The 20,856-nt window shown below is 32.8% G+C and overlaps 2 protein-coding genes across 2 annotated transcripts in view; both read left to right on the forward strand.

Annotated features, from left to right (window-relative positions):
- LOC140918891 (uncharacterized) overlaps positions 1-3,681 on the forward strand; it is a 4,544-nt gene extending 863 nt beyond the window's left edge. Inside the window, exons 3-9 of the mRNA XM_073363803.1 lie at positions 41-543; positions 637-920; positions 1,038-1,284; positions 1,338-1,452; positions 1,540-2,000; positions 2,729-2,968; positions 3,612-3,681. Of these exons, the coding sequence (XP_073219904.1) occupies positions 41-543; positions 637-920; positions 1,038-1,284; positions 1,338-1,452; positions 1,540-2,000; positions 2,729-2,968; positions 3,612-3,681 (1,920 nt within the window). The remainder of the gene's footprint in view (positions 1-40; positions 544-636; positions 921-1,037; positions 1,285-1,337; positions 1,453-1,539; positions 2,001-2,728; positions 2,969-3,611) is intronic.
- Positions 3,682-11,446: 7,765 nt separating this feature from the next.
- LOC113787758 (uncharacterized mitochondrial protein AtMg00860-like) lies at positions 11,447-12,838 on the forward strand. The gene is made up of 2 exons (XM_027336910.1): positions 11,447-11,741; positions 12,705-12,838. The coding sequence occupies exons 1-2, from the start codon at positions 11,447-11,449 to the stop codon at positions 12,836-12,838; spliced, it is 429 nt and encodes a 142-aa protein (XP_027192711.1).
- The last annotated feature ends 8,018 nt before the right edge of the window (positions 12,839-20,856 follow it).

Genomic DNA, 20,856 nt, shown 5'->3' on the forward strand with positions numbered 1-20,856 from the left:
CTGTGTTAGACGTTTAAGACTACATGTATCTCGTTTGCAGTATGATTTGATTGTGAATACCCCAACTAGTGATTCTATTGATACCTCTAGTGTTTGTCTTGACATTTCTATCCATGTGTGTGGAAGGGACTTCCGAGTTGACTTAGTGTGTTTACCTTTGTGTTTGGTTGATGTGATTCTTGGTATGGATTGGTTATCTACCAACCGTGTCCGCATAGATTTTTTTAGTAAAACCATTGAATTCATGGAGTCAGAAGAGATGGATAAGCCTAGAAATATATCCACCAACCAAGTGAAGGCACTCTTGAAAGAAGATGCTCAGTTATACATGATCCTAGCCTCACTGGAATTTGAAGACAAAGTGGTAATGCGAGATGTTCCTATTGTGTGTGAATTCCCTGAAGTATTCCCTGAAGATGTCACTAGTTTACCACCAGAGCGTGAGATTGAGTTTAGCATTGACGAGCTTAAGAAGCAATTGGAAGAGCTTTTAGATAAACAATTTATAAGACCTAGTGTTTCACCATGGGGTGCACCTGTGTTGTTGGTTAAGAAGAAGGATGGCTCTATGAGGTTATGTGTGGATTATCGTCGACTTAATAAAGTGACAATCAAGAATAAGTATCTGCTACCTAGGATATATGACCTTATGGATCAATTGAGAGGATCATGTGTGTTTAGTAAGATTGATCTGAGATCAGGTTACCATCGGATCCGAGTGAAGCCTTCTGATACCCCTAAGACCGCCTTTAGGACCAGTTATGGCCATTACGAGTATTTGGTTATGCCTTTTGGTGTGACTAATGCGCCAGCAGTGTTTATGGATTACATGAATCGAATCTTTCACCCTTACCTAGACTCTTTTGTGGTTGTGTTTATAGATGATATCTTAGTGTATTCTAAGACTAAGGAAGAACATGGTGAACATTTAAGAATAGTCTTGAAAAACCTTAAGGAGAAATAATTATTTGCCAAGTTGTCTAAGTGTGAATTTTGGTTAGAGGAAGTAAGTTTCCTAGGACATATAATTTCAAAAGGTGAAATAGTTGTTGATCCTATCAAAGTGGAGAGTGTCTTAGAATGGAAAGCACCTAAATCAGTGACTGAGATTAGGAGTTTCCTAGGATTGGCAGGTTATTATCGTAGGTTCATAGAAGGATTCTCCAAGTTGGCATTACCTTTAACTAAGTTGACCCGAAAAGGGGAATTGTTCGTGTGGGATACTCATTGTGAGAATAGTTTCCAAGAGCTTAAGAAACGATTGACCTTTGCACCGATCTTAGTGTAACCTAACCTGAGTGAACCCTTTGTAGTATATTGTGACGCGTGTGGTTCAGGATTAGGTGGAGTACTTATGCAGGATGGGAAGTGGTAGCATATGCTTCTAGACAACTGAAGATTCATGAGAGGAACTACCCTACCCATGACCTAGAACTAGCAGCAGTTGTCTTTGTACTTAAGATGTGGAGACATTATTTATATGGATCTAGATTTGAGGTTTTCAGTGACCATAAGAGCCTTAAGTATCTTTTTTATCAGAAGGAGTTGAACATGAGACAATGTAGGTGGATGGAATTTCTTAAAGATTTTGATTTTGAGCTTAACTATCATCCTGGAAAGGCCAATGTAGTGGCTGATGCCTTGAGTAGGAAGACTTTGAGTGTGCCCGCCTTACCGGTTAAGCATAGTGAGTTGTTGGAACAGTTTAGAGACCTTAGTTTAGTTTGTGAAGTGACACCAAAAAGTATTAAATTGGGAATGTTGAAGGTAACTAGTGGACTATTGGAAGAGATTGAAAAGAACCAGAAATTGGATTTATACCTTTTAGATAAGTTACAGTCGATTGACCAAGGGAGAGAACCTGACTTTAAAATAGGTGTGGATGGAATTTTGAGATTTAAGGAGAGAATTTGTGTTCCCGATGTAGAGGAGTTAAGAAAGATGATCTTAGAGGAAGGACATAGGAGTTGTCTAAGTATTCCCCCTGGAGCCACAAAGATGTATAAGGACCTCAAGAAGATATTTTGGTGGCCTAAAATGAAAAAAGATGTTGTTGAGTTTGTGTATGCTTGTTTGATCTGTCAAAAATCTAAGGTAGAACACCAAAAACCTTCAGGTTTGATGCAACCATTGAGTATTCCTGAATGGAAGTGGGATAGCATGTCTATGGACTTTGTTGTAGGCTTACCTCGAACTCCAAAAAGGCACGATAATATTTGGGTTATTGTGGATAGATTAACTAAATCTGCTCACTTTATTCCGATAAACATAACTTATTCTATGGAAAGGTTAGCTGAAATATATATAAAGGAAATTGTGAAGTTGCATGGAATCCCATCAAGTATAGTCTCGGACAGAGACCCTAGGTTTACCTCTAAGTTTTGGCAAGGTTTACAAAGAGCTTTAGGTACGAACCTTAGGATGAGTTCAGCATACCACCCACAAACAGATGGTCAGACTGAGCGAACCAATCAATCCCTAGAAGACTTGTTGAGAGCTTGTGTGTTGGAACAAAATGGAAGTTGGGATAGCTTTTTGCCACTTATAGAGTTTACCTATAACAATAGTTTCCACTCTAGCATTGGAATGGCCCCTTTTGAGGCGTTGTATGGGAGAAGATGTAGGACCCCTCTATGTTGGTTTGAGACGGGTGATAACCTTGTGTTAGGACCCGAGATTGTTCAACAGATAAAATGATTCAGGAAAAGATGCGAGCATCTTAAAGTAGGCAAAAGAGTTACCATGATAAAAGAAAGAAAAACCTCGAATTTCAAGAAGTTGATCATGTATTTATGAGAGTTACTCCAACAACTGGGGTTGGTCGGGCATTAAAAATGCGAAAGCTTACTCCTCGGTTTATAGGACCTTACCAAATTCTTAAACGTGTCGGTAATGTAGCATATCAGATCGCGTTGCCTCCGTCTCTTTCTAATCATCATAGTGTCTTTCATGTGTCTCAACTTCGCAAGTACATTTTCGACCCCTCGCACGTGATTGAGTCAGACAAGGTCCAAATAAAAGAGAATCTAACTTTTGAGACCTTACCGCTACGGATTGAGGACCAAAAGACCAAAGAATTAAGGGGTAAGACGATTTCATTGGTTAAGGTTGTCTAGGGAGGTGCTACTGGTGAAAGTGCTACGTGGGAGGTCGAAAGCCAGATGCGCAATTCTTATCCAAAACTGTTTCCGTCAGGTAAATTTCGAGGACGAAATTTTTTTTCAAACGGGGGGAGAAATGTAAAACTCCAATTTCTCATTACCTTATTTTAAATAGTATAATGATACAATACTATTTTTTTTTATGAGTGTTAATATGTGTTCTAATTTATTTAGGTGTGTTTGTGTGTTTACTTTAGTAATTGATTTAAATCATTAATATTAACTATATTTAACTTTATTTAACTTTATTTAAATATATATATATATATATATATATAAAATAATACAAGGAGTGAATTTGTGTTGTTACACTAGTTGTTACCTTTAGCTCTAATAAAATGGGATAATAATAATAATAATTATAATAATTATAATAATATAATAATATAATAATTATAATTATTATTATAGTATTAATGACATAGGCTAATACTAGGTATATATATATAGAGGAACGGAGATTAACAGAGCCACATTAGGAATGATTAGCAGCCGCCTTGCATCATCAGGAAAGCCATAAAACACTCTTCTCTCTATACCTTGATCAAAAGCCACCTTGCATCATCACTAAAACCATAAAGCATATTTCCTCTCTGTACCTTGATCACAAGCCGCCTTGCATCATCACCATCACCAACTGAATGAGCCTGATCGTGGAGGGCTACAGTCGAACTGTAAGGTAAGACTGATAGACCTTTGGGGTACCTCTAGTGGGGAATTCCTAGGTGGATTAGTGGGTTATTCCCTAAGGTCGGGAGCTACCGTGCAACACAAGAGTACCCCGACCGTGGCGTATATGTGTCTCGGGTTGGGTTGATGGGATCTATGAGGACTTGGCCATTCATGAATTGTCCGTCCACTCTTGTAGTGGCATAGTATCAGGCCTCCTAACCAAGTACTTCAGAGTAGAATGGTACCAAATGATGAAGTATAGAGTATAGGACATGCATAACATTTCATCATTGTGATTGTCTTATTGTGAATAAATTTGATGGACCGCTGATATTATACACTTGACTGCTTCTGAGGTTATGATAATTTGATTGCTTGCGTGTTCTCCTCGTATATTTTATACTGTTACATAATTTCGATACTCACCCCTCGTTGTTTGTGTTTGGCGTTTGCGATGGACGCAGACGAGTTGTAAGTTGCAGGTGATGACTAGTACCATAAGGAGAGGCGGAAGCCATCATGTCTTGGAGACCCTTCTTATTATGCATTGTGTTGATGTTATTTTGAGTATTTTTATCTTGGGAATTCCCGTTCTGATAGTGACATCGGGTTGAGACTATAATTGCACTTGATTTAACACATAAGTATGTGTACTTCAAAAAAGATTTTGTTGTTTGATATTGTGATTTCAAGTTGTTAAGTTTGATTGAACCTTGGAATTTATTCGACGTGTTCGTGATTATGTGATACTTTTTACCAAAAAAAAAAAGTTTGAAAATTTTATATTTATTTATTTGTTTCGAAATAATTTCATTGTTTAGAAAATAAGGAAATAAAAATAATTTTTTTTTTGGGTTTAGGGTGTCACAATTGCTTTTGAAGTAGATGTATATTATTTTAATATTTTGGTTACTTATAATACTTTGGTTAAATGTACATGGTTAATTATAATATTTTGATATTCATTTCAAATGATGAAATTTGTGGTTTCTAGAATAAAGATTGTTTGTGTGTTTTAGTTGCTAGTAAAAATAATTTATTAGAAACTACATAAATAACATAATTTAAGAATTACATAAATAAACAAAACTTAACATAATTTTGTCATTAAATAATGTAAATTAAAAACAACAATTTCCATTAACTAAGTCACGGATGTCTTAAGTTGGTGAGAACATCTATTGAAGAGTTTCCCTTATTTGGAAAACATTTACTTGGGGAACACAGATGACTCTTTAGTTTTGATAGAGTACCTTTGTTACAAATTTCCAATATTTTTGGAGATTTTAAATGTTTGAAATAAACTTCAACCTGTTCTTGAACCATGTATGAAATTATAATAAGAAAAAAGAAGTTTAAGATTCATGATAACCTAAAAGACTCGTATTTATATAACTGTCTGTATAATATTGATCGCATAAATTAGGGTTAAACATGAACCACACAAATTGTATAAAAGTGTATTTTACTTGGCAAAAAAAAAAACTTTAATTATCTGTCAGATTCACGCATCTAGTAGTTAATTTACTCAAAAACACACAGCCGGATACTGACATCTGGTAATGTATTTTACTTGAAAAAAAATTTTCAATATACTATCGGATTCACGCATCTGGTAGTTAATTTATGTAAAATTACACTACCAAATCTTAGAATCTGATAGTATATTTGACAGGAAATTGCAGAAACTGCAATATGTAAAACTAGAAACTGATCTACGCAGAACCAGAATCATATAAAAAAAATACGCGATTTATTTCATTATACCCATATATATCGTATACATTTAATTACATCCTAATGTTGTTTAATAGTACTTTACATCTTTACTAACTTGTTCCAAGGTCGGCAATATCATCTTCATCTATTACTTCAATTAGTTTGTCAACGTTTGATTTTTCGGTGGATGAATACATTTTTCAATGTCCATTAGTTCATCAAACAAAGACATCTTTTCCACAAATGGATTCTCCCATGATTTTGATTCTGGTTTGTGGTGCACTCCCCATTCTACATATGTTAGAGGTAATGGACAATTGTTCTTCAAGTATACATGAAAAAATGATTTTGGTTGACCCATATAATCGACAAAAGATGTGAAGTTGGATTTGGGGGCGGACGACCTCATAGTGGTAGAAATGTTTCAAAAACTCCATGTTGAAATCTTGTCAACTAAATTACAACTATATTGTACTGAGTTCCAACAAGATGTCTCATTTTTGGAAATGACATCCATTTTTTGTAGGAGCCTTACAAAAATTTCCAAGATACAAAGCGTATTTGATAACATTTAATCTATTCTCTGACGAATACAATATGACATATTTGATTTGTGATCACTCATCTCTCTAATGAGATCCTGTTTGACAATTGCATGATTATCCTCGCCGTTACAAAGATGTGAGGTGACAACCCAAAATTCACAATTCCTATCACCAACAACATCCACAATTTTGCCAATATACGAATTCATAAAAAGAGAAATATGATCAATAAATGAAAATTTTGGTTTTGAGAACGGATTAGGCGAGGGATTGCCAATACATGTGTTATTCTTTCTAGGGCATGATAGTTTTTATTGAGAAATTGGACATTATGTATATAGTGAATCAACATGCTCTCACAAGGACTGATAACGTTTAGTTGACCCATTTATTGGTGTTCACCTAAGCTTCTTTGGTGCGCCCTTGGTTTTCACCTTCTCACTAGTTGGATTCAACGACGTCATTTTTAGGAAAACTGTTTCATGAATTTGTTCCTTGATAAGTAGTTTCGTACTGTAATCTGATTTGTCAAATCGATTATGAAATTCAAAGGTGTACGTAAATTTTCTATACTATCACATGAATTCACTAAGTTAGCAATTATTTAATTTAACTAATTAAAATATACTAAATGCTTTCAACTATGTTAAAATGGAAACATTTGACTTACTTTATTCTTTTACGATAACATCATCATGAAATCGTAGACTCTTCCATTAAGTGTGTACTTTTTCAAGTTGAATAGATGTTTCGTGTAAGACGTCGTTTATTTTGTTCTATTTTTATTCTCATATTTAAATATTTTATTATGATTTTGCTTATATATTAAAAATATTTGATTTTTCTTAAATGTGAACTATTTTGCTAGTGATTGTTACTACTAGTGGTTTTCTAACTAATTGAAGGTATCTTGCTATTTTAATTTAGGTGATGTTGTTATCTATGTTTTATTCCATAAAATTAAATATTGTGATTTTTAATCTGCCGATGTATAGAAATATTTGAGGTTGATGGTGTTACTAGCAATACGATAAATTTTATTTTAATTTGAATGTATGCGTATGATTATAGAAGGTGCAATTAATAGAATTAGTAAGATCGTACTATAATATATTAAAAAGTTGTAAGATCGTATTATAATAATAATTTTCCCATAAATAATAGATGTATTGAAAGTTGTTATTATCGTTATTTCATTTAGATGTCAATTTTAAAAGTTGCAGGTCTAAGATTTTATTTTTAGTTGCATTTGAAACAAAACGAAATTCTGATTTTTTTTTTTTTTTTAGTTAAGGGGATGATTTTAGGCTCAAAGAAATTAGAAAATAATTTTGTGATGAATGAAAAGCAAAGAATAATTTTGTTATAACAAACCGATTTAGTAGTATTGAAAAACTTATTTTTATGAAATCTGGAATTTAAGTTTTTGATGGATCACCTATGTCCTTCTTAATTTTATTGGTGTTTATAATTCAATTTTAATATTACTTAAGTTAGAACATTTGTTGAAATATTTATAATACTAGAAGCATATAAATTACAATAAAAAATCTCAATGTCGAGAAACTTCAAGCATATAAATTAGAAAGAATAATTTTGTTATAACAAACCGATTTAGTAGTATTGAAAAACTTATTTTTATGAAATCTGGAATTTAAGTTTTTGATGGATCACCTATGTCCTTCTTAATTTTATTGGTGTTTATAATTCAATTTTAATATTACTTAAGTTAGAACATTTGTTGAAATATTTATAATACTAGAAGCATATAAATTACAATAAAAAATCTCAATGTCGAGAAACTTCAAGCATATAAATTAGAAAGAATAATTTTGTTATAACAAACCGATTTAGTAGTATTGAAAAACTTATTTTTATGAAATCTGAAATTTAAGTTTTGATGGATCACCTATGTACTTCTTGATTTTATTGGTGTTTATAATTCAATTTTAATATTACTTAAGCTAGAACATTTGTTGAAATATTTATAATACTAGAAGCATATAAAATACAATAAAAAATCTCAATGTCCAGAAACTTCAAATATATTAATTTATTGGAAAAAAATTTCAGGAGGTTATTATTGAATCTAATTCTGTTTTTTTTTTTTTTTAGTATTATCAAAGAGAAATTTTATTTTAGTTGATGGAAAGTAAAATTAAAATCGTTTCTAAATTCGTTGCTAATTTATATCACCAAAGTTATAATTTTTTTTTTTCACATCTCCATTATAACACAGGCTAATCTATAAAATTTATCTTCTTATTGTATTTTTATTTACTTGAAAGATTAAATTCTATAAACTTTTTACCTTTGAGAGATTATTTAATAATTACTTTATGTTGTTAATTTAAATACAAGATTTAAATTTTTTAGTTAACATGTTTTTGATGTGAACCTTTATTCACCTCAAATTCTTAAGTAGGAGTAGGACTAGATGAATTTGGACACTAAGTGAGCGACTATTTTGTGAAGGTGTAGAACCCTGTCAAAGAAAAGATGATACTTAATAATTTTAAGAACAACGCTCGAAAATGTAAGGGCATAACTGGATTCGCTTTCCGACTTGAATTATATGCTATATAAATGCAATGTGATGTTATGTATTGGTTCTATTTGTGAGTTATCTTCAAAATATGTGTGTTATATGAATTACCTATTTATGAATGATATTATGAGATTAAGCAATTTGTGTATTTTGATTGGATGATTATTTAAGGTGATGACTTTGTGTCTAAACCAGGTTGGTTTAGGATAATGTTGAATTGTTTTGGACGCTCTAGTTGAGTGATCTATTTTGTTACTAGCTAAGGTGATGACATTCATGCATGGATTGGTGGCCTGAACTTATTCACGAGTATGTGAGGACCGTATGTGAGGACCGTATTATTAAATATAGTATTTCGAGATAATGTCCCTAAAAGTGGGATGTTACATTGTGGTATCAGAGCAATTCGGTCTGATTCGGGCTGTGAGTTGAATGTCTGAAGCTGACTAGTGTCGGGTTCTAGGGTAGTTCGTAGTGTCTCTTTATGACCTTGTCTTATCTTCTAGTATGAGTGTGGTATTTAGAGTTCCCCTTACTCTCGTTGAGTAAGGACAATATCTTTGTTTATTAGAGATTGATGTCTAGCACTAAGTAGATTATATGTTGTAGGAAACTATGCCTCCGAGACGCATTTTAAGTGCTAGTGATCCCACTAATGAGATCAATTAAACAAGGATGGCTCAAATGGCTCAAGCTATGGTACAGATGGCTGCTGCTATCGCCTTCTTGAATGAACGTGAACTGCGAAGAAATGAAAGGGAAGAAAGAGCCGTTGAATCTAGAGGTCTGACAGATTTCCGCATGTGTTACCTTCCCAAGTTCCATGGAGATGTTGACCCTGAAAAATCCGACAAGTGGTAACAAGAAGTAGAAAAGGTCTTTGAAGTGACTCGATGCCCACTCGGGGTGAAAGTGAGTTACGCCACTTACCTATTACTATGGGATGCTAAGTATTGGTGGAGGAGCACCAAGTTGATGATGGAAGCTGCTCAAGAAGAGATTAATTGGGAATCTTTTCAAATAAAATTTCTAGATAAGTATTTTCCAGTTAGCGCTAGAACAAAGTTGGGTGATGATTTCATGCAAACTCGTCAAGGTGGTATGATTGTAGGAGAATATGCAGAGAAATTTAAATCGTTGTCATGATATTTCAAATTTTTTCGTCAGATCGTTGATGAAGACTTTATGTGTCACCGCTTCCAAGATGGGCTAAAATATGAAATTCAAGATTTTGTACTGCCCTTGGGAATCAAACGATTCCAACCACTGGTGGAAAAGTGTAGAGAAATTGAGGCTATGAAAAATCGCAGATTGAACCGTGGAAATAATAATAACTCTACGGGACCAGTTCATTCTAACAATCAAAATCGTAGTCATAGTCAACCCGAGAAAAAGCCATATCATCATTCTCAGGAAGCTAAGGTAGAATATCTTCCTATGATTCCAGACTCGAGATATAAAGGAAGGGGAATGGGAACTAAGCCTTACTGCGATCATTGTGGAGACCCATGACATTTTGTTGATAAGTGCACTAAAATGAATTATCTATGTTACAATTGTTAGAAACCAGAACAACTTGCTATGGACTATAGGGAATCCAAGGTTGGTGCTTTAGTGGATGCAACTAAAGTCACACGCCCAACATCTCAAGGGTGAGTTTACAATATGAATAGTCAAGGGGTCTCTCGTCCGAATGAATCCTTTCAAGGGGAACGCAAAATCTCAGGTAACATCATACCCGTTCTTTTTGACTATTGAAGTTGCCTATCACAACCTTATTGTTTGATTTGTCTGTTATTACTGTTGTTGATAAGACTTTAACTACGAATACAGCTTGTATGTGTTGTCCTATAATTGTGTTGGGTAGGAAGTTTATTGTGAATCTCATTTTTCTACCTCTTAAAAACCTTGATGTAATTCTCGGTACGAATTGGTTGTCATACCATTATATCTTGTTAGATTGTGGTTGTAAGATTGTAATTTTCTCCGACCCAGGGCTCTCTAAATTTCTAGCAACCCATGAAGTCAGGGTCACCCGTAAAGAGGGAGATGGAAAGATTTTATCCCTAGCTCATGTGGAGGTCACTCACGATGCCAAGATAGAGGATGTACTAGTGGTTAAAGATTTTCCAGATGTGTTTTCGACATACGTACTTGGCCTACCCCCAATTCGAGAGAATGAGTTTCCTATTGATTTACACCCATATATTGGACCCATCTCAATTGCACCCTATCGAATGTCGCCTTCCGAGTTGGCTGAACATAAAGAACAACTTGAAGAATTATTGTCGAAACAATTTATTCGACCAAGTGTTTCACTGTGGGGAGTCCCAGTCTCGTTGGTAATGAAGAAGGATGTACATTCTTGACTTTGTGTAGATTACAGGCAACTCAACAAGGCCACAATTAAGAATCGATACCCATTTTCACGCATCGATGACCTTATGGATCAACTCTGAGGGGCAGTGGTATTCTCCAAGATAGACTTGAAATTTGGGTATCATCAAATTAGAGTTAAAGCAGAAGACATTCTCTAGATTGCATTTCGAATATGTTACATACATTATGAGTATCTTGTAATGCCATTCAGAGTAACTAATGCACCCGTAGTGTTTATGGACTACATGAATCGTATCTTCCACCCATTTTTGGACAAGTTTGTAGTGGTATTTATATACGACATTCTCATTTATTCTAAAAGTCAAGAGGAGCACTTACATCAAGTCCTACCAGTGTTGCGCGAGAAACAATTATATGCCAACCTGTGAAAGTGTGAGTTTTGGTTGGAGGAAGTTAATTTTATGGGGCATGTGATCTCAAAGGATGGAATTGTTGTCGACCCAGCCAAGGTAAGAGCAGTTGTTGATTGGAAACGGCCAGAGGCTGTTACTGATATTAGAAGTGTTGTTGGATTAGTTGGTTATGCTCGGAGATTCATTGAAGGTTTTGCTAAGATTGTATCCTCATTGACAAAGGAGTGCGGGGCTAGTTATAGAATGTTAAAGGAACGTTTGATGACCTTGCCGGTGCTAGTTTTACTACACCCAGATGAACTCTATGAAGTTTATTGTGATGCTTTTCATCAAGGATTGAGAAGTGTCCTCATGTAGAATAAGAAGGCAGTAGCCTATGCATCATGACAATTGAAAACACATGAAAGGAACTATTGCAAACATGATTTAGAATTGGTTGCGATTGTGTTTTCTCTAAAAATTTGGCGACGCCACTTGTATGAAGGTACATTTACAACTTTTAACGACCACAAAAGTTTGAAATACTTGTTTGATCAAAAAGAGCTCAATATGAGGCAAAGAAGGTGGATGAAGATCTTGAAGGATTATGATTTTAGTTTGCAATACCATCCAGGAAAGGTCAATGTAGTGGTAGACACCTTAAGTAGATAAAATATCTTTATATCCTCCTTAATGGTGAAGGAACAAGAACTGTTAGAGAGGTTTCGTAATCTGATTTAGGATGCAGAGTTTTCTCTAGGAGGATTAAAGTTTAGCATGATCAACATCTCTAATGGGCTGATTGAGGACATTTAGAAATATCAGTTAAACGATGAACTATTTCTGTAGAAGATGCAGTTAATTGTGCAGGAGAAGGCACCACAATTCAAATTTGAACCACACAATATTTACACTACAGCGAGTGTATTTGTGTTCCGGCAATGGACAAGATAAAGGAGTTTATTCTAGAGGAGGCACACAAGAGTAAATTGAGCTTTCATCCAGGAGTGACCAAGATGTATCAAGATTTGAAGCGAAACTATTTGTGTCCCATAATGAAGAAATAAGTGGCCAAGTACGTGCAGCTTGCCTGACATGCCAGAAAGCTAAAGTAGAACATCGTAGATCCACATGAATGTTGCAGTCCTTAGATGTGCCTAAATGGAAGTGGGATAGTATTTCAATAGATTTAATTATAGGATTACCCAAGAAGCAGAGGAAGAATTATTCGATCTGGTGATAGTTGATCGTCTAACTAAGTCATCTCATTTCCTACCCGTGAAGACTACTTATAATGTGACTAAGTTGATGGAAATTTGCATTGCAGAGATCGTGAGACTTCAGGGAGTGCCTTCTAGCATCGTCTTAGATCGTGACCCAAAGTTTACGTTTCATTTTTGGGAAGCTTTGCATGAAGCATTGGGAACGAAGTTGAGACTAAGCTCTGCTTATCACCTGTAGACTGACAGACAAACAAAGAGAACCAATCAAACCTTAGGGGATATTTTAAGAGCTTGTGTCTTAGATAATTGTGGGGGTTAGGATGAATGTTTATTGTTAGTTGAATTCACCATTGTGTTGGTATCATGATGGTGTCATATGAAGCCCTTTATGGACAGAAGTGTCAGACACCATTGTGTTGGTATCATGATGGTGAAAGTACCATAATGGGGTTAGAAATGGTGCAGCAAACCAAATAGAAGATCAAAAAAATAAGAGAAAGGATGAGAACTTCCCAAAGTCGCTAGAAAAGTATTGTTGATAGACGCCGTAGTCCCTTCGAATTTGAAAAAGGTGAACACATGTTCCTACGTGTTTCACCCACTACTGGAATTGGTAGAGCCATCAAGGAAAAAAAGCTCACGCCAAAGTTCAGTGTACCTTACCAAATCCTTAGGCGAATCGGACTTGTAGCTTAAAAAGTTGCACTACCACCGCTCCTTTCCGACATTCATGATGTGTTCCATGTTTCATAGCTGCGAAAGTACGTCAAGAATCTACCACACGTCATTGAACCAAATGTAGTGCAGTTGAAAGATGATTTATCTTTTGAAGTGCCTCCAACATGGATTGAGGACATAAAGGTCAAGATGCTTCACAACAAAGAAATTCCTTTGGTGAAGGTAATCTGGAATCAAGCCACTGGAGATGCCACTTGGGAACTCGAAGACAATATGAGGGAGCAGTACCCGAAGCTTTTCACTAATGTTAGTTTCGAGGACAAAACTATTTTAGGTGGGTAGAATGTAAGACCTGTATATTTTGTTCTATTTTTATTCTCATATTTAAATATTTTATTATGGTTTTGCTTATATATTAAAAATATTTTATTTTTCTTCAATGTGAACTATTTTGCTAGTAATTGTTACTACTAGTGGTTTTCTAACTAATTGAAGGTATCTTGCTATTTTAATTTAGGTAGGTGATATTGCTATTTATGTTTTATTCCATGAAATTAAATGTTGTGATTTTTAATTTGCCGATGCATAGAAATATTTGAGGTTGGTGGTGTTACTAGCAATAAGATAAATTTTATTTGAATGTGAATGTATGCGTATAATTGTAGAAGGTGCAATTAAAAGAATTAGTAAGATCATACTATAATATATTAAAAAGCTAATTTGGAGTGGAACCACTCAACCCAATTGTAACTAAGACTATAACAAGAGCTTCCCCTAACACGAGCAAGACAACTCAGCGTCTCCTCCATTCTCTCGTACTCTCTCAAAACTCCAATCTAGCATTTGGGAGAAAATTAGAGGAAAAAAATAAAGCCTTAGGAAGAGAAATAGATGCTAATTTTGCGGATTATAATTATCGAGTAAGTGCTATTAAGTTGTTACTTATTACTTATCTTTAAAGTCCCAGCTTTACTATTAGTTTATCAAATAAGTATTTTTGCTCTACGTGGAAACCGTGACATGCAATTTATTTATTAGGATTTTCTTAATATATTGATATAAAAACGTATTTAGATTAGAGAAAATGTTTATCTTTACTAAAAAATAATTTTGATCCAGAAGAAGTCGTTAAAAAGAATATGTCGTGTTTTAACCGATTGAAATCGTTTTTTACTACAAAACTCAATTTTTATTTGATTAAAATTTTATTGTGTGATATTTTGATTGTTGAAGAAATTTTATAAATAAAAAAGAAACTTTATTGTAGTTAAAAATAATATTTTTTTCATAAATAATAAAGGTTTTGAAAGTTGTTATTAGAGTTATTTCATTTACATTTTAATTTTAAAAGTTGCAGGTCAAAGATTTTATTTTTAGTTGCATTTGAAACAAAAAGAAATTCTGATTTTTTTTTTATTTTAGTTAAGGGGTTGATTTTAGACTCAAAGAAATTAGGAAATATTTTTGGGATGATTGAAAAGCTAAGAATACTTTTATTATAACAAACCGATTTAGAAGTATTGAAAAACTGATTTTTATGAAATCTGAAATTTAAGTTTTGATGGATCACCTATGTCATTCTTGATTTTATTAGTGTTTATAATTCAATTTTGATATTATTTAAGTTAAAATATTTGTTGAAATATTTATGATACTAGAAGCATATAAATTATAACAAAAAATCTCAACATCGAGAAACTTCAAATATAATAATTTACTGGAAAAAAAATTACAGGAGATTATAATTAAATCTAAGTGTGTATTTTATTTTAGTATTATTAAAGAGAAATTTAATTGTAACTAAGACTATAACAAGAGCTTCCCCTAACACGAGCAAGACAACTCAGCGTCTCCTCCATTCTCTCGTACTCTCTCAAAACTCCAATCTAGCATTTGGGAGAAAATTAGAGGAAAAAAATAAAGCCTTAGGAAGAGAAATAGATGCTAATTTTGCGGATTATAATTATCGAGTAAGTGCTATTAAGTTGTTACTTATTACTTATCTTTAAAGTCCCAGCTTTACTATTAGTTTATCAAATAAGTATTTTTGCTCTACGTGGAAACCGTGACATGCAATTTATTTATTAGGATTTTCTTAATATATTGATATAAAAACGTATTTAGATTAGAGAAAATGTTTATCTTTACTAAAAAATAATTTTGATCCAGAAGAAGTCGTTAAAAAGAATATGTCGTGTTTTAACCGATTGAAATCGTTTTTTACTACAAAACTCAATTTTTATTTGATTAAAATTTTATTGTGTGATATTTTGATTGTTGAAGAAATTTTATAAATAAAAAAGAAACTTTATTGTAGTTAAAAATAATATTTTTTTCATAAATAATAAAGGTTTTGAAAGTTGTTATTAGAGTTATTTCATTTACATTTTAATTTTAAAAGTTGCAGGTCAAAGATTTTATTTTTAGTTGCATTTGAAACAAAAAGAAATTCTGATTTTTTTTTTATTTTAGTTAAGGGGTTGATTTTAGACTCAAAGAAATTAGGAAATATTTTTGGGATGATTGAAAAGCTAAGAATACTTTTATTATAACAAACCGATTTAGAAGTATTGAAAAACTGATTTTTATGAAATCTGAAATTTAAGTTTTGATGGATCACCTATGTCATTCTTGATTTTATTAGTGTTTATAATTCAATTTTGATATTATTTAAGTTAAAATATTTGTTGAAATATTTATGATACTAGAAGCATATAAATTATAACAAAAAATCTCAACATCGAGAAACTTCAAATATAATAATTTACTGGAAAAAAAATTACAGGAGATTATAATTAAATCTAAGTGTGTATTTTATTTTAGTATTATTAAAGAGAAATTTTATTTTGGTTGATGGAAAGTAAAATTAAAATCATTTCTAAATTTGTTGCTAATTTATACAACAAAAGTAATGATTTTTTTTTCACATCTCCATTATAACATAGGCTAATCTAGTTTTTTGGCTAAGTAATTGAAATTTATCTTCTTATTGTATTCTTTTTTACTTGAAGAATTAAACTATATAAACTTTTTATATTTGGGAAATTATTTAATAATTACTTTATGTTGTTAATTTAAATACAAGATTTAAATGTTTTAGTTAACATTTTTTTGATGTGAACCTTAAGTAACCTCAGATTCTTAAATAGGAGTAGGACTAGATGAATTTTGACACTTAGTGAGCGACTATTTTGTGAAGGTGTCGGACCCTATCAAAGAAAAGATAATACTTAATAATTTTAAGAACAACGCTCGAAAAGGTAAGGGCATAATTCCATTCACTTTCCTACTTGAATTTTATGCTATATAAATGCAATGTGATGTTATGTATTGGTTCTATTTGTGAGTTATCTTCAAAATATGTGTGTTATATGAATTGCCTATTTATGAATGATATTATGTGATTAAGCAATTTGTGTATTTTGATTGGATGATTATTCAAGTTGATGACTTTGTGTGTAAACCAGGTTGGTTTAGGACAAAGTTGAATAGTTTTGAATGCTCTAGTTGAGTGATCTATTTTGTTACTAGCTAAGGTGATGCATTTATGCATGCATTGGTGGCATGAACTTAGTAATGAGTATGTGACGACAGTTCATTGCAAATGTAACGTGATTTAGAAAAATTCTCAAAGGTGGAGTACTAAACATGAAATTTTGAAGAGCATTTGTCCAACGGTGGGACAAGTCCAACAGTGGGATATTGTTCAATGGTGGGACTCTTTGCTTTATAGGGTGGTGAATTTTCCAGAATCATGCATTGGCATATAGTCTAACCAATAGGATTTTGTGTATTCTACTTGATTTATATCTTTGATGCTTTGTGATTTTAATTGTTAAATGAAATATATGATTTAATTATACTTTCTTTAATAACTATATATGTATGTCTATTTGCTTTGTGTTTGTTATTTGGAGATGACCCTCACTTTTGGATACATGATATCGCAAATTTGCTTTCGCACCTGGAGGAGTTTGCGGAAGAATAGATGGAGTATTTCTTTTTAATTTCTAGGATGGGTAGTTGTAGTCAGTTTTAGGGACGTTATTTCTTTTAGACTTTAATTCATAGCAATTATTATTTCTCTATTTTGGTACGATGTTTTGAAATTCTAATACTTGATTAATTAATTATTTGATTGAGATATTGGAGGATTTTTAATTAACTATGAGTTGTTTGTTGAGTTTAAATGTGTGATTTGTTATTTTGCTTGTGCGAGAAATTGAATCTTTTTTTCATAAAAAAATAAAACGGACCATATTTTTAAATATAGTATTTCGAGATAATGTCTCTAAAAGTGGGATGTTACATTTCTTGTGTTACTTTCTTAACAATGATACAAACACATGAAAAACCATAAGTTTTTCTAATTACACAACCACACTTTCATAACAAATTCCTTTGCTTGCGCTTCTTCGTAGTGAATAAAATTCAACCCAACTCTTAAAATTTTAAATACCAAATTTGAATACAAAACCTTGTCTTTGTATTTGTGTTCTAACACAATCAAACTCCTTCTAAATGAGACTTGTATCTTAGTCAACTATGTTTGCGTCATATTGTTCATCGCTTCCCAAACCTTCACCAGATCACCTTTACTATCCAACAAATACCTTTATAACCTATCGTGAGCATATTCAACTATTTCTTTGGTTGTGTTGCAAAATTGAAATACATGGCATGTCCACACTCTTATAATTTTCTCCTACTCCACATCCAATATGGTGTACTTTCAACATATTTGAGGAATTTTTTACACACCATTTTGAACTCGACAATGGCGCCAACAAATGTTGGAACTAAGTTGGTTTTGATGTTAACAAAAGTATTTTATGAGAATAATTTATTGCACTAATAGCTTCATTAAGTATGTAGAAATTAGAACAGGAAAATAGAAGGAAACAACCTGAGAAAACTACCAAAGGATACCCACTAAAGGAAGTCACCAGATAAAGTATAAATGTTAGAGGAAATTAAATCAAATCAGGAAAATCCACGCGCTAGAAAAGTTCGCACATCTGCCTTTGATAGCGTAATTCTGGTTGTTCAGCATGTTTCTGCGTTTGCCTCTGAAGGTTGAAGTGTTCCTCTGGTTATCATGCCTCCAATGAGTCTGCGTATCTGCCTCTGAAGACTGAAGCATGCTTTTGGTTAGCATGCCTCCAGCATGCCCCTGAAGATTCAACGTGCCTCTGGAGAAATCTTTATCTCTAAAGATTCAATATGCCTTTGATGAACAATAATTTTAGTATGACTCTGATGAACAGTACCTTCAACATGCCTCTGATGAAAAGTAACTTCAACATTCCTTTGATGAATAGTATTTCAACATTAATTTGTTAAACAAAATCTTTGGATGCCTTTGATGAAGTCTACTATATGCATAATGAAATTCGAAGCTACAATTCAAGTCTGCCTCTGAAGCTCAAGTTGTGTTGACTGTGAAGACTGCTACTCGTTCAAAAGTGATATCTCTGATACGTAGCACAATCTAAAGTTGCACCGACTCTGATAATGGAAAAAAGGCGAAGTTGCTCATGCCGCTAATTCTAAGCCACACAGCTTTGCATCTACCTCTAACTACAATTATTCAAGCAACACAACATGTGATTCTAATTATTCAAGCAACACAACATCTGACTCCAACAATCAAGTAAATAATTCTAATGGAGAAAAGTCAATGACTCTGAGGGAAGGTCAAAGGCTTTGATAGATTGAGCAACATATTGAATTGGACTTAGCCGTATCCATACTTTTGAAGGTCCAAGAACAAGCACATAATTGTTTCCGCCCAAATCAAATAAAGTGTATGAAGGAAGACTCAAGTAAATCCATTTAAAAATGAAATATGGAGAAAACACACATTATATTCGTCTAGAAGTATTTACAAAATGGTCATATTATCAAAACATACCTTTCAGAACTATATTTGGAAGAAATATTTTTTGACCAAGCTGGAATCAAGATACCATTCATAATTCACAAGGAAAAAAACTAAAGCCCTAATTTTCCTATAAATAGCACTCAAGGCTGAAGAAGACGAAACGAATAACGATCAACAAACTCAGAAATTCTAAAAATCAAAGTTGTTCAAAAAAAAAACCTCAATAGCTCAATTTTTCTAAGTATTCAAAGTTTAAGATTTTAAGTTCTAGTAAATCACTCGTTCAAAGTTAAATACTCTAAGTGTTGTAGTGTAGGAAAATCATTGTATCAAATCTGCTTCGCAAAAGTAAAACCAAAACACTTACCAATTCATTGTAACCCAACCCGATAGTGGCTTTAGTGCTCCTCAAGCATTATGGGGTTGTTAGACTATGTTGAGAACACTTGACTTGTAGGGTCAAAGTATTTGTGCCTTCAACAATCTGAGGTTGTTAGATTGTGTGGAGAAAACTTGAGTTGTAGGGTCAAGGCATTGTGTGCCTTCAACAATCTAGGGTTGTCGGGTTGTGTAGAGAAGACTTGGCTTATAGAGTCAAAGTGTTTGTGTTCCTAAAAAAGTCTTGGGTTGTCAAACTGTTTTGAGAAATCTAACTTGTAGGGTCAGGTTATGTGTAATTCAAAGAGTCGAATTAGTGGATTAAACCATTCTAAGTGAGGGGACTAGACGTAGCTACCAAGTTGGTGGTGAACCATGATAAATTGCTTGTGTCACTTTACTCATGCATTCCTTAGTTTTGTTACTGCTTCTGCTCTAAGTCATCAAACCCGTACCAGTTTTATTTATATAATAAAAAAGAATCCAACTAAGACAAACACAATTCAACCTTCATTCTCGTATTTGCACCTTCAACAAATGCATCCTATGAATGAGATTCCATTACAACGTCTTAAACCCTCATTATGGTGCTTCATTTCTTATTCATGATTTTACGGTTGTGTCGTTCACTCTTGTTAATCAATGGAATAGCAAAAAGTTGTTCAATAAAGTTTACAAATCATTTTCTACAATATTTTTTAATCAATGGTCAATAGTAATCATTGTTATTTGTAATTTTTTTTTTATAATTCTACAAGTTATTAAAACTTATATTGTTAAAGACAGCTTCTATAATACTGTAAAGAAAAAAAAAAGTCTATAAGTACTATTAAAATTTTAATTAACATTTGAGTTAGTTTTTTTCACTAACTCATCCATGTGACTATTTATATATTGCATATTAAAAATTAACTGAATCAATAGTACATATATTTTTGTCTATACATTTTAGTCTTCAACAATTATATAAATTATTCTATAAAAAAAATTTAATTAAAAATTATATCACATCAAAAGGGACCCAAAATATATAACTTAAAATTTTAGTGGTGTTAAATTTATAATCCGATCAAACTAATTCATTAAATCCACACCATTCTATTATTGGACAACCGATTTGATAATAATTTGCAAATATACCATATAAGTCTTTTACAAACAGTGATTGATCTAGCGGTAAACATCTCAACCCACAAAATCAAATTTCGGTAGAGTCAATCAAGGGGTCAAGATTCCTGATCAAGGTAACCAACTTTAAATCATGTCAATAATTAATCCAAATGTCCAAGTTTAACCGATTCAAATAGTCAATGGTT

This window comes from Cicer arietinum, chromosome 1 (genome assembly GCF_000331145.2).
Source record: "Cicer arietinum cultivar CDC Frontier isolate Library 1 chromosome 1, Cicar.CDCFrontier_v2.0, whole genome shotgun sequence".
In the NCBI taxonomy this organism is placed as follows: domain Eukaryota; kingdom Viridiplantae; phylum Streptophyta; class Magnoliopsida; order Fabales; family Fabaceae; genus Cicer; species Cicer arietinum.

Excerpts from the sequence above, each read along its gene's own strand:
- LOC113787758 (XM_027336910.1), top strand. The coding sequence starts at position 11,447 with ATGGGGCATGTGATCTCAAAGGATGGAATTGTTGTCGACCCAGCCAAG. Across the intron at positions 11,742-12,704 it reads TTTTCATCAAGGATTGAGAA|AGATCGTGAGACTTCAGGGA; the intron begins GTGTCCTCATGT and ends TTTGCATTGCAG.